Source organism: Piliocolobus tephrosceles, chromosome 20, assembly GCF_002776525.5.
Source record: "Piliocolobus tephrosceles isolate RC106 chromosome 20, ASM277652v3, whole genome shotgun sequence".
NCBI lineage: Eukaryota > Metazoa > Chordata > Mammalia > Primates > Cercopithecidae > Piliocolobus > Piliocolobus tephrosceles.
Window position 1 is genome coordinate 15,183,061 of NC_045453.1, and position 14,217 is coordinate 15,197,277.

A 14,217-nucleotide genomic window follows, 5' to 3' on the forward strand; every position below is an offset into this window, starting at 1 on the left:
AATGAGGATAGTATCTCACAGTATATCGAGAAAATTAAATGGCAATGTTAGATCAGAGTAACTAGAAGAAAAGCAGGGGATTCATAACTGAATTTGACTTAAGACCCATCCATCTGCTTTGACTTATCACACGTAGGGTTGCCCTGGAACTACCAATATGTAAAATATAAGACAAATACTCTCTGGTCAGATGCCCTGTAAACATTACCAACACGTGTTGCAATGACTGAAGATTCACCTGACTTGGGAGAACATTGTCCAAAGTCTTCAGACTACATAGGAACTTCCAAATTGGTGGTGGCTGGTTCTGTCTGCTTCAATGCCTATCATTTCTAGATGAAGCTGGATACAGGATGGACAATGGCTATCTAGACCATCTCAAAGCCCCCTTCTGGGCTAGTGTCCTAGCCTCCAGTGACAAGGAGTGAGGCTGCACGCATTTCTCCGGTAGCTGCCCATGCCCTTCAAACAGGCCTGAGCCTCTCAAACACACTCCCATTCTCATCCCAGCACTCCCACCTTAATGTTTATGTTAAAGCAAACAACCACCCTGGTTGCTCCCTGTTACAGCACACCATCTCTCTCCTCCATGCCTGTGCTCACACTGGACACTCTTACAACATTGGTGAAATCTTACACATCATTTAAGATACAGCTCAGTGTCTCCTCCACTGGGAATTCTGTCCTCTGAGCTCTTATAATGACCTACGCATATCTCCACAAGGACACACTGTACTGTAATTAGGTTTCTGTCTCCCCAACTAGAGTTTGACTTTCTTTAGGACGTGACTTATCCACGGCTAGTTCACTGCCATGTTTCCAAGCACTTAAGACTTGCCTGAGACAGGGTGGATTCTTAATAAAAATGTTTGTTGAATGAATGAATGGTTTTTAGGCCCTGGGCCCCGCCTCATTCCTGGTACATAACATACTCAGTTTATGCTTGATGAACTGAACTGAGCAATTTGAAAGTTGTTCCACTCAATGCTTTGCTTCATTTTAAGGGACTGTAGTCTTCCTTCTTGGAGTTCTGGGCAAAACCGACAGTCAATATTGCTGCCCTTGGGCAAAGGGTAGCTTGTTTAAAAGAGATGCCCATGCTCCTGATATCATGAACTGACACTGGTCAGTTAAGCTATGGAGATGCCTCAGTGTATTCCTGAACTCCAACCATCTTTGGTAAAATCAGCAGTTTTACCTTGACAGCAAGTATCCCTATGGGACTCTAGCACCCTAAAGCCTTAAACTGGACCAGCCCCCAGGTCTTGTCAGATTTGTGATATCTGATCAGGTTATTTTCAGAATTCAGCAAGTCTGTCCATCTGGCTGTTACTGACAGTGACACAAAGAAAAGTAACCTTGCCAGGAGACTGTGTTCCAGGCCACCAACCCCACTAACTAAATTTACCATAAACATGTTCTAGGAAGTTTTCTTCTAGACCATCTCAGGTCCTGATTAGGATTTTTTGTTTGTTTGTTTTTTGAGACAGGGTCTCACTCTATTGCCCAGTCTGGAGTGCAGTGGCATGATCACAGCTCACTGCGGTCTCCGTCTTCCAGGCTCAAGCAATCTTTCCACATCATCCTCTCAGGTAGCTGGGACTCCAGGCGCGTGCTACCACATCCAGCTAATTTTAAAAAATTTTTTCTTTGTAGAGACGGGGTCTCCCTATGTTGCCCAGGTTTGCCTTGAACTCAGGGGCTCCCTTTGAACTGGGCTTGGGGCTGCTAACCTCCTTCCTCCCAGGAAGTTTTGTTCCTGGCCAGTCTTGCCCATGGGTATTGCCGGTCACATGATTCAACTGGAGGCCCATGTGGCACAGAGAAGGAAAACCACAGACTCCAAGTGAAGAACCGTGCTCACCTGACAGGGGCTCCCCGGGACTGAGCGGGTTTCAGCATCACTGTGATGGTCGTGTCCGTCTCATTCAGTGGGGTGTCTGTGTCGTACTCAGGCATGGATGGAGCTGGACAGGAAACAGAGTGCAGGTGAGTTCAGAGCAGGCTCCCAACCGGCTCCCCACCGCCCCTTGCTGCCATCCTTAAAGACACAGCATGACCAGAGGGAGGACGTTTAGGAAAGGGGTTGGATAAGAAGCCTCCCAGGCCTTCAGTAAAGCAGGCCCTGATGCCCAACCTGCCCACAGTAGGTTTCTTCAAGGTGCAGTAGTGTAGGGAAGGGTAGCAATGGTGTGTCCAGGAACCTGCATGAACCAAAACGTTCCACACCTAATAAACATGTGGAGGGAATGTAAGTACTAACAAAGAAGTGAAAGCAGAATCAACCTTGCTAAACACATTTAAAATGCAAATTAAATCAATTATGAACTACTTCCCCTCTACCTGTTTTTTTTTTTTTTATTCATGAGACCCGCCCCCCCTTCCCTCATACTCAGCTGATAGGAATGCAACTATATCTATTCCTTTGGGAAGGTAATTTAGCCATTTGTAGTAACAGCTATTAAAACCCACATCCTTTTTAATTCAGTTTTTCCAAATTCTGAATTTAATTCTAAAGTTATAATCCAAACCAATGAATGAAACTTTATTTTGTAACATGTTTATTGAAGCGTTATTTTGTAAAAACATGGAAGCACCAAATATATCCAACCACAGGGGAATGTATAATTAAATTATGTCCATCCACTTGACAGAACATTATAACGAAAGCAATGTATCAACATAGGAAATACTTATGGGATAAAGATAAGAGAAAACATTAAGCTACAAAAAAACCATGTTTTTCTGGAAAACCATGTGCAAAATATGTATGTATGCAGACCAGAATTGCATAGATATTTAGGATAATGAAAGCCGTAGAAAAGGTTCTGAAATAATTCTTCATTGTTGCTGTCTAGTGGCAGAGGGGGCCCTACTGGGGATGGCAGTCTGTAATTCTGGACTGCTGTGGCCCTGTAATATTCATTCATTCATTCATTCATTCATTCATTCATTCATTCATTCACCAGGCATTTCATGAGAACCTGGGCTGTCTTGTTCTGGCAAAAAGAGTGTTCCTGAAATGAATTTAATAACCAACTTGTGCGCAATACACATTATCTACACACACATGTACTATTTAATGCAACCCTGTGGGCACATTATTTAGTGGCTTGTCACTAATTAATCTAATTTTTACACTTTAGAAAGTTCATCACTTAGATTTTCTTCATAGGAGACAACAATGGTAACTCACTAGGGACTGGATCATCTTAATTCCACCCACATCACAGGGCGACAATTCAAGAAAAATTTCCACTTCAAGGAAAAATTAGGAAGTGGGGGTAAAACAACCTTTTTCCCTTTTTCCTTTCTAGCAGAGATACCTGAAATTTTGGTGGCGATCCGAGTGGTGACAGGGGGCCCAAAGCCCTTTGCTGTGCTGGCCTTGATGGTGAAGGAATAGGTGGTCCCTGGGTACAGACCCACAAACAGGTGGTGGGTTTCATTCCGGAGCTTGAACACTTTCCCCCTCTGGCTGGAGAGATCAGCACTTGGGTCCAGCGAGCCAACGGCCTTGTAGTTGATCTGTAGGACAAGTCAGCAAACAAACAAATAAATGCCTCACTCATTTGGAGGAATCTTAGGGAGGTGGGGGAAGGGGCGGGCATGTGAGCTTGGCCAGCAGATTCTGCTAAGCTGCCTGTTGCTGTCCACTTTACAGATGATCCCAGCCTCCAAATATCCCATTGCTCACTCACTGGAGCAATGCATGTTCTCATTGATTTGTGGGAGTTAAAACTTAAAATAATTGAACTCACGGAGATAGAGAGTAGATGGATGGTTATCAGAGGCTGGGAAGGGTAGTACGGGGTTAGGGGGATGGTTAATGGGTAGAAAAAATTGAAAGAATGAATAAGATCTTATATTTGCTAGCACAACAGGGGGTCCATGGTCAAAAATAACTACATTTTAAAATAACTAAAAGGGTATAATTGGATTGTTTCTAACAGAGAGGATAATTGCTTGAGGGGACGGACACCCCATTTATCAAGATGTGATTATTACGCATTGCATGCTTATGTCAAAATACCTCATGTAACCCATAAATATATATACACCTCCTATGTACCCACAAAAAATTTTTAAAAAAGAAACAGAGGGTGGCCCACATATGTCATTTTGAATTTTCTGACAGTCTCATGAAAAGAAGTAAAAAATAAAAAAGAAACGACTTTTAATAACACATTTTGTTGAACCCAGTGTATCCAAACTATTATCATTTCAATCTGTAGACAACATAAACGTTGAATGGAATTATTTACAATCTGCTATTCATATGAAGTCTTACAAACATGTCTTTTACCCCTTCAGTGCATCTTCATTTGGACCAGCCACTGCTTTTCACAAGTGCAGTAGCCCCATGTGGCCAGTGACCACCATGCTGGACATTGCAGTCATAGAACAGTGTCAAGGTACAGCATCGCGATAAGATTTATGAGGCTTGTTAAAAATGCAGATCCTGGGCCCCATATTCCAGAGAGATAGCAATTGCGGACTGGTGCTTTCTCGTGCACTATCTTTTTTGCCTTCCTCAAATCCTTAGGGGTATCAGGATAGCTACTCTCATTTTAATAATGGAGAAACTGAGGTGCCAATGGAAGCAAGTTGCATGCAATCCGCATTTTTCAAATTGTGTATGGAGACAGTTTGTCTATGATATATGAAGACCATGCCCCATGTGACATATTATGTGAGTTCAGCAATAACTAAACTGGTCTACACCTGTGGAATGATTTGTGTCTACTGTTCCCCGATCACACGCTTGAGTGTCACAGCAACATACCAGAAGAGTTTTGAAGGGCACACTCTCAATTTCTGCACTTGCTCAAGGGTGAAAAGAACTAACAATTGGTATGGTAGCCCAGCACTGGTCCCATGGATCACACTTTGAGTGTCACATCTTGAAATTACACAGTTGTAAAGTGGCAAACAAGATTTTTTTTGTTTGTCTTACTTGGTTTGTTCCATTAAAAATATTTTATTTGGCTAGGTGTGGTGGCTCACACCTGAAATCCTAGCAGTTTAGGAGGCCCAGGTGGGAGGACTGCTAGAACCAGGAGTTTGAGAACAGTCTGGGCAACACAACAGGACCCTGTATCTACAAAATATTAAAAAATTAGCTGGGTTGGTGGTACACATCTGTAGTCCCAGCTACTCGGGGGCTGAGGTGGGAAGATGGCTTGAGCCCAGAAGTCCAAGGCTATAGTGACCCATGATTGTTCCACTGCACTTTAGCCTGGGTGAGAGAGAGAGAGATCCCGTCTCTAAAAAATAAAAAATTAATTATGGTATAATACACATACAGAAAAATATACCTCTTGATGAATTTTTGAAAACTGGACACAGTCATATAATCAAAACCCAAACCATTACCAGGCCCAAAACTTTTTCCTCACACTCTCTTGCAATCCTACTTGCCTACCCCCATCAGGGATCACCTCTGTCTGACTTTTAACAGCATAGACGAGTTTTGCCAGTTTTTGCGCTGTGTATCAGTGCAGTCCTATGAAATGCACATTTTTGTTTCTGGTTTCTTTCTCTCAATGTTATAATTATGTCCGTGGGATTCATCCATGTTGTCACAGGTAGTAGCAAGTAAGGCATTCTTAGGTACATTCAACAATCTCTTGCTGACACTGTACTAGGCAGGTCTGACTCCAAAGCCTGTACTTTATATTCTATACCACACTGCCTGGCTTGGAGACAGTGCATCAGTTGAAAAGTGCATTCACTCATCCACTTATTTGCTCCTTCACAGTGTTTCCTGTGTACTCCTGTATTCCAGGTCCTGCACTGTGTGCTGCTGGGGATGCCCAACTGAATTCAAGTCAGGCCTCATCTCCAAGTGACTTCCATTCTTGAGAGAGGTAAGCCAGCGATATAGACAGCTGACATCACTTATCTTCTGTCAAGAATGGCCAAACCCAGGCAGAAAAGGAAGCACACCAACTTCCCTTCAAAAATCAGCAATTTGCTGTTACTGGCAATGGCAGCACGTATTTTTTGGAAAGAGGTCAGACTGTGCCTAGAGCAGAGTGTGCAGGAGGAAGTGGAAATGCAGGGAGTTGAGGGCTTTGGGCTTTTCTCAGGCAGCACCTGAGTGTGCATGTGCACCATGCAGGTGGCTGTTAGCTTCAGGCTGCTCTGGTGGACCTATCTACAGCATTCCCTCCAGTCACCCCTGCCCACCTCAGTCATTCTCAGAGGCAAGTGCTACAATCATCTATCTGCCTCTCTGCTTGAGGACTTTCTCCATGGGTGCTTGCTGGGAATGGGGGGTAATTAACACCCCAGCCCTGATGGGAGTTGATGCATAAATTTTCCAGGCTCCCCTTCCTTATACTCCTGCAAGCTCCCCCTCCTTGGTATCCCTGTAGCATCCCAATTTCCCTGAGAGCCTCAGCTCCACCTGCCTCTAGAGGGAGCTGGTTTGAAAACACAGTGATTATTGGCGACTTTCCTTTCTCTTCCCCACTCCATACCTCTTTCCTGGTGTTTCTTAAACTTCTCAGCAAACTGCTCATATTCAAATCCTCATCTCAGGGTCTGTATCTGAGAATGACCAAACTAAGGAAAAGTGCTCAGGGAGGTATCTCAGGAGAGAGTAAAATGGATGCCCGAGGGACAATCCTGAGTCAGAAGAGGAGTGTTCTAGGTTCCAGGCAGAGGGAACCGTGTGGGCAAAGACCTGGGGTGGGAAGAAGTTTGGACAGAGCAAAGCCCAGAGCCACTGCAGAGCGGCAAGCAAACAGGGGCAAATGGAGTTTTCAGTGTGCAGGTGGATTCTGGTTTCCACTGTGGCAGAAAAGGGGAGATGTTCAGAGCGTTCAGCCTGTAGCCACCAACCCCAGCGCACCAGTGGAGAGGACGTGTGCTTGCATTCTTTGAAAATTCTGTCCCTGTCCCCCTGCCTGGACTGGTGGCAACTACATTGATATACAGACACCGGGAGGTAAAACTCATGCCTTATTTACTAGCCAATTCCTTTCCTGCGCTCCAAATTCAATCCAAAAGCAACTCAATTTCCACGGAGCTGTCAATATAATATACCGTGCTCCTCTGCTCTCCTAACCTTTCCTGGTATTACAGGATCCTCACTTACTTGTAATGAAACACTATGAATAAATCAATGTATGTTAATATAGCATGTCTTCAATTTTTTATGAAGGGCTTCACCAAATCTAATTCCCACTGCTTTGTCAGAAACAGTCTTTGAAAAATTTAACTTGCAAGTTTTACAAAGTTAGCAGGGGAATCGGGCTGGGGAGGGAAAGAAGAAAGGTAAGAAAAATGGGATGGGAGGGAGCTGTGGCTGTAAACGTATAATACAATATGAACCTTCATTTGTAAGTGGGGAAAACAAAAGATTTGTTAGAATAGCAAACATAAAATAAAGGGTTAGTAGGGGGAAGGGTGCACAGCTGCAATCAACCCTGGGCTCCTGGCATGGGTTCTGGCTGCAAAAAGTACTCAAGGATGTCCCCCTTCTCTTTCAGTTACTGACAGGAGGATCCCCAGCCAGAAACCAAAGCAGGTGCTTCATAACAAAAATCCAAGGCTGGGTATGGTGGCTCACACCTGTAATCCCAGCACTTTGGGAGGCGGAGGCAGGTGGATCACTTGAGGTCAGGAGTTGGAGACCAGCCTGACCAACATGGAGAAACCCCATCTCTACTAAAAATCCAAAAAAAAAAAAAAAAAAAAAAAATTATCCAGGTGTGATGGTGCATGCCTGTAATCACAGCTACTCAGGGGGCTGAGGCAGGAGAATTGCTTGAACCTGGAAGGCAGAAGTAGTGGTGAGCCAAGAGGGCACCATTGCACTCCAGCCTGGGCAACAAGAGTGAAACTCCCTCTCAAAAACAACAACAACAACATCCAATCATGTCATAAGAACAATGGTTTCCCATAGCTCTCAGGATGAAGAGTGTGTCTTTGTCATGTGGTCTTAATCAGCTCAGTGCATGAGCTGACCTCTCTTGTCCTCCCCCCAGCACCCCAAGCCTTACTTCAGTACCTAAAAAGAGCTATGGTCTTTTCTGCCGCAGGACCTTGCACCAGCTCTTCTATCAGCTTGGACCTCTTACTCCTTCCCATGCCTCCTTGTTGCCTCATTCATGACTCCTCACCCTTAGCGAACCTCACTTACAGGGACTCTTTTTATGGGTATCTTCTCTGACTCTCAGGTTCTCTTATTTTATGTTTCCAGAGTCATCTGTCTCTCCTTTGAGCCACTAACTTTCCATGTAACCATGTAATTATTTCATCAATAAGTCCCTTTTCTACCAGCCCAGGAGCTGAAAAAATATGACTTGCAAGTCAAATTCAATCTACCGTCTGTTTTTGTAAGTAAAGTTTTATTGGAAAACAGCTACACCATTGATTTAAATATGGACTACGGCTACTTTCACGCTACAAAAGCAGAGCAACGTAGCAACAGACACCCCATAGCCCACACTGCCTAAAATATTTATTCTCTGGCCCTTTGTAGAAAAAGTTTGCAGACCTCTATACTAGATTTGAAGCTCCAATGAGGCAAAAATCGTATCTGGTGTTTGTTCAACATTTTCTCCTTTTGCATGTATACATGAATAATTAAATTAGCTGTGTGGCTTGAGTGATTGCTTAACCTTTCTGATCCTCAAGTTCTTCAAGGGTAAAATTATAATTCTTAGTTTCCATTTTAATTTATGTTGCAGAGTGACCCCCATTTCTTTACTCCTGGAATACAAGTCATTGGTTTGGGAGGAAGGCTCCAGAGTGTCCATAAGTGGCTTTGGCTTCTGTACCAAGGCTCTGGCTGCAATGGACCAGAGAACATCTTGGGGAGAACAGGTCACTTTTCCACCTGGGCTGCAAGAAGGAGCAAGAGAGGAAGGGAGAACAGAAGGAAAGTATTTCCCTCAGAGAATTCCATCAGGAAGGACTGGTTTCCTGAAGATGCTTGGGTTGAGCTGTGCTGTGCTCCTGACACTGGGCTAGAGGCAGGGTGTGACTACATTGGTTCCGGGTTCAGACAGAGCAGGTGACAAGTTCTGGTTCTGTGGATGTGATGGTACAGGGGGACTAAGGGAAGAGATAAGATCAACCAGGGATGAGGGAAACATCCAGGGCTCAGGTACATGTGGTTAGAAGATGCAATTATAACAAAAACACCATTTTGGAGCACTCATTACGTCCAGGCACTGGGAGGGGCCTCACATAAAAACCACTTCATTGAATTTTCTAAAACTGATATGGATTTTTTCCCCGATGATTGCCATTCTGCAGCTGAGGGAACTGAGGCCAAGAGGAGTGACACAGTGAAAGCCTGAGCTGCGGTGAGGGTAGCAGCTATAACTCCCACCTGGGCAGCATGCTAGATGGACACACATCCACCTACAGCACATGGAGCGTTCTCTGCTGCCTCAGCTTCACCAGGGTCCTCTCAGTTGATGTGTCAATGTCAGTGCTGTGATGTGGTAGAGAACACATGCAGAGATGGCCTGGCAGGATCATTTATTCAAAAAGATCACCCCCAATGAGATGACCCCAAATTGAGGAAAGCCATTACAATTTTATCACGTTAACTGAGTGCTTTTATGATATACTTATATACAAGTCAGGTTCAAAACCAGGTTCATGTAAGCATCATGATCAGAGACAAGGTGGTATTAAACCAACGATCAAGTAGAATTCTAAAAGATTGAGAATACTGATAGCAGCATTAGCTGCCAGTGACAATAGTGTAAAATGAGTCAAGACCTGCCCACCCACTGCTTAATGCTCCAGAAGCATCCTCTATAGCTTAGCACCCTCCTATCTTGCTACTACATTTGTGTCTTCATCCTAAACCCCTGGGAGGATCAGCATTCTAAGTTATCCACCTCGTCTCCTCCTGAATTTCTTCAATGGCTTCCAGCTCATACTCTGGAAGTCTCAACCTACCAGTCTTCTAACAAAGTCACAGGAAAAAAAGGCCAATGTGGTTGGTGCATCAAATAACGGATTAAATCTGTTTATTTTTTATTTAAGCTGAAAACAACTGGTTAAAATATTTTCTCCTCTCTTCCACTCCACTGCAAAAGTATCTACAGGCATGGTCTTTGCCATCTTGTTGACCTCAGAGGCAACTGGTACAAAAGGAAACCAGCTCAAGGTAATCTCTTGTTAGAAAGTAAAGCATTAGCTCTTTGGTTTCCCAACAATTTAAAAATACAAAGTGAACCCACTCCTTTTGGAGAATAGTAAGAATGCACAGATGTCTGCTACATGCACGCTGGTGACTTCTTGACCAAGGTGCCCTTATTTTTTCCCTAGAGAGCCGAGGACCGTAACAACAACAACAGAAAAGCAATTATGACTGGCACTCGTACTTCTGTTCTGGTGCTTCTGAGACTGCGGAGCCAGTGAGAATGTGAGGTCCTGCCGCTTTTGTGCACATGCATCTACTGCTTTTGCTTCTATGGGGGTTTGTTTATTCTCTTCATCCACAAATGCTGAGAACCCACTTTGTGCTAGACTCTGTGGCTGGGCTCTGGGGAGGAAAGCCATAGATGAGCAAGACACAGTTCTAGACTTTGGGGACAAATACAGGCCTTGATGAACATTACAGGGGACCCAAGTCCTTCAGGAGTAAATGGTTGTGTGTGTGTGTGTGTGTGTGTGAGAGAGAGAGAGAGAGAGAGAGAGAGAGAGAGAGAGAGAGAGAGAGAGATAAACAGCCTCTCACAGAAGCTGTGAGAACACTGGGCTAGGCTCATTGTCCTCAGTCCCCACTGAGCACAGAATGCTTAGGAGACCTTTTAAAAATAGTGCCAGCTCCAGCACTATTCACAATAGCAAAGGCAGGAAATCAACCCAAATGCCCATCAATGATAGACTGGATAAAGAAAATGTGGTACATAAACAATAGGGAATACTATGTACCCATAAAATGGAATGAGATTACGACCTTTGCAGGAACATGGATGGAGCTAGAAGCCATTATCCTCAGCAAACTAACACAGGAACAGACGACCAAATACCTCACATTCTCACAAGCAGAAGCTGAAAAATGAGAACACATGGACACAGGGAGGGAAACAACACACACTGGGGCCTGTCGGGGGCTAAGGTGGGCGGTCGGAGAGCATGAGGACAAACAGCTAATGCATGCTGGGCTTAATAACTAGGTGATGGGTTGACAGGTGCCGCAAACCACCATGGCACAAATTTACCTGTGTAACAAACCTGCACATCCTACACATGTACCCTGGAACTTAAAATAAAATAAAGCCAGATCCTGGGTCCCACCCCAGACCAATTAAATCAAATTCTCTGGATAGAAGGACTTGGGCATCGATACATTGTTAAAGCTATCCAGGAGCTACAGCTGGGCCCTCAAAGCTGAGAATGGTGGAGAGTGGGACTCAGAGCACAAAGGGGATTTGGTAAAAGCGTTCTAGGACGTGGCTCTGCCAAGGAAAGGAGAACTCAAACGGCCTGCTGGAGCACTACCATGATAATGCTGCAGGCAGGATACCTTGATAACAGCTGACATGGGTGGGTGAAGCTAAGACAAAACAATATTTGCATAGTCTCAAAGTACTTCCCACCAAAGTTACTAGTTACTCTTAAGGTTTTATTATAAGACCAGAAATTCTGATACTCTTTTTTTCAGGAGGTACAGCCTAATTCTGCCTTGAGGGTGGGCTGTTCCCAGACTCATGACTCACTTTGAACGAATGGAGTATGGAAAAGGAAAAAAAAAAAAAAAAAAAGCTTTTAAGTGGAGAAACCTGGAAGACACCACTGTACCAGGTGATCAAGGTTAGCATCACCAGTGATAAGGCGTGTTGAGATCACGTGCTCCTGATACGATGCGGTAAACAGGACACAGGTGTTCTGTGGTTTTCCTCCCCATAAACTCAGTCTACTAACAGGAAAACAGCAGATACACTCAGATTGAGTATTGAACGGTACTCTTAAAAAGTGGTACCAGGTGCAGTGGCTCATGTCTGTAATCCCAGCACTTTGGGAGGCTAAGGCACGAGGATTATTTGAGCCCAGGAGTTTGAGAGCAGCCCGGGTAACAGAGCGAGACCCCATCTCTACATAAATTTGTTTTTAAAAACTAGCTGGGCATGGTGACACACACCTGTAGTCCTAGTTACTTGGGAGGCTGAGGCAGGAGGATCACTTGAGCCCTGGAAGTCGAGGCTGCAGTGAGCCACAATTGTAGCACAGCATTCCAGCCTGGGAAACAGAGTGAGACCATGTCTCAAAGCAATCAAGCAAACCAACAAAACAAACAAAAAAGTGTGAAGGTCATAGAAAAGCAAAGAAAGACCAAGAAATGGTCACATCATAAATGGTATGTGAGAGCCTAGAAGAAAAAAAGACCTCCATGGAAAAACTGGAGAAATATGAAAAAAAAAAAAAAAAGTATGGAGTTTAGTCAATAATAATGCACTGAGGTGAATTCTTAATTTTGATAAATATACCATGGCTATGCAAGAAGTTAACATTAGGTAAAGTTGTATGAGGGGGTATAAAACTATACTTTTTTTTTTTTTTTTACAGTTTCTCTGTAAACTTAAAATTATTTCAAAATAAATTTTTTAAAAGACAACAAATGGCATGTTGAGATTTGGCTGCTGTGAGCATCTTTGTGGCTGCAGAACAGAATCTAAAGAAATATCCATTGAGCTCTTGACTAGGTGCCTGGCCATGTACTAAGCTCTAAAGAATTCTCAGAAACCTACAGTTTGCTGAGGGAGACAGGTGCGGCCCACAAGAATGAGCGGGAAAAGCACATTAAGTTCTCTGTTTTGAAGGAAGGGAAGATGGCTCTTACGAGCATATGACAGAGAAGACAGATTGAGTCTCTGGGGCCACATGCCTTCCCCATAGAGTGCGAAGCTGTTAACCACATGAGGGGCATGGGAGAAGGGTGGGAAGAATGACAGGAGATGGTGGAGAATGAAAGAAGAAAAGGCTCTTGGGCAGGACCACTGCTTGCCTAAGGGGTGCTTTTGTGCAAAGTAGAAAAAGGTGCCTGTCTCAACTCAGTCTCAGCCTCCTGTACTTCAGTGAGCTGATGTTGCCTTTGTGAGAAGAAAAAGGTATGCCTTTTTTACTGCCCAGTCATATTCTTCCTGGCAGACACAGCAGAGTTTAATGGATTTCATTCCCTTGGTAGTGTGTCTTTGTGCAGTGCACAAACTAGACAACAATAGGTGGCACTCCTGCTGAGGTCAGATTATGGAAGCCTTTAATGAACTACTCAAGTGTATATATTTTATTGTGAGGGTAATATAGAGCCATTAAAGAGGAGGGTAGGCTATCAAGAGAGAGATATAGGATCATACCACAGTGCTACTAAACGTGTGGTTTGCAGACAAACAGCATCAGCACCACCTGGGAGCTTGTTAGAGCTGCAGATTCATGAGTCTATCGCAGACCTCCTGCTCAGAATGTCCAGGGATGAAGCCCAGCACTCTGTTGCTTCATAAGCTCTCCAGGTAATTCTCATGCACACTGAATCTGGAGAAGCACTTTCTCAGGCAAGGGGATGGAGGAATGAACTGACCAGAGGAACAACACCGGGGGCCCTTTGGAGGCTCTGGCTCTCATGTAGATAACAAATACAAAGAAGGCCTGGTTTCAATCAGAAGCAGAGGGGATGGAGAGGTGACTACAGTGACTTTGAGAGATTCTGAATCCTGGCTGGAGAAGAATGAGGTCCCTAGAAATGTAAGAATGAGACAGAGCCAACACATGGCCCAGACCTGAGCCCCCTAAGGCTGAAAACCACTGGGGAAGACCTGCAAGTGACCTTACTGGTCTCATCCTTCTGACGCTGTTAACATTCATGAAGGCAAAGAGTGTGGGTCTTAGCCAGCGGGAGGGAAGACCACTTAGATTACAGTCTTGCAAAGCCAGGGTTGAAACTCAGATCCATCACTTACCCAGAGTTAAGCGACTGAAGCTCTATTTTGTACCCTCACCAGCCGAAGGGCTCTGGAAACAACAGAACAGAGCAGCAACATCTCTGAACGGTGTCCGCCAAGCTTCCCTGCTTTCCAAAGCCAAGCTTCAGGGTCCGAGGCTCAGCCTGCAGGCTTGGTTGGCTGTGCCAGGGCCTGCCCAGGCTGCACTCCTTCCCCAGCACTGACAGCACAGGGACCCATGCCCGTGGTTGCTGGCCGTATCGGTCCTGCTGCGGCCCTGCAGGGGCTTCCTCTAGTCTAG

The 14,217-nt window shown here is 44.5% G+C and overlaps 1 protein-coding gene across 2 annotated transcripts in view; it reads right to left on the reverse strand.

Moving 5' to 3' along the window:
- Window positions 1-14,217, reverse strand: part of PTPRT (protein tyrosine phosphatase receptor type T) — a 1,114,757-nt gene that overhangs the window by 272,105 nt on the left and 828,435 nt on the right. For both annotated transcript variants that reach the window (XM_023227953.2, XM_023227952.2), the window contains exons 10-11: window positions 3,327-3,528; window positions 1,865-1,967 (exon numbers count right to left, since the gene is read on the reverse strand). In XM_023227953.2, the coding sequence (XP_023083721.1) occupies window positions 1,865-1,967; window positions 3,327-3,528 (305 nt within the window). The remainder of the gene's footprint in view (window positions 1-1,864; window positions 1,968-3,326; window positions 3,529-14,217) is intronic.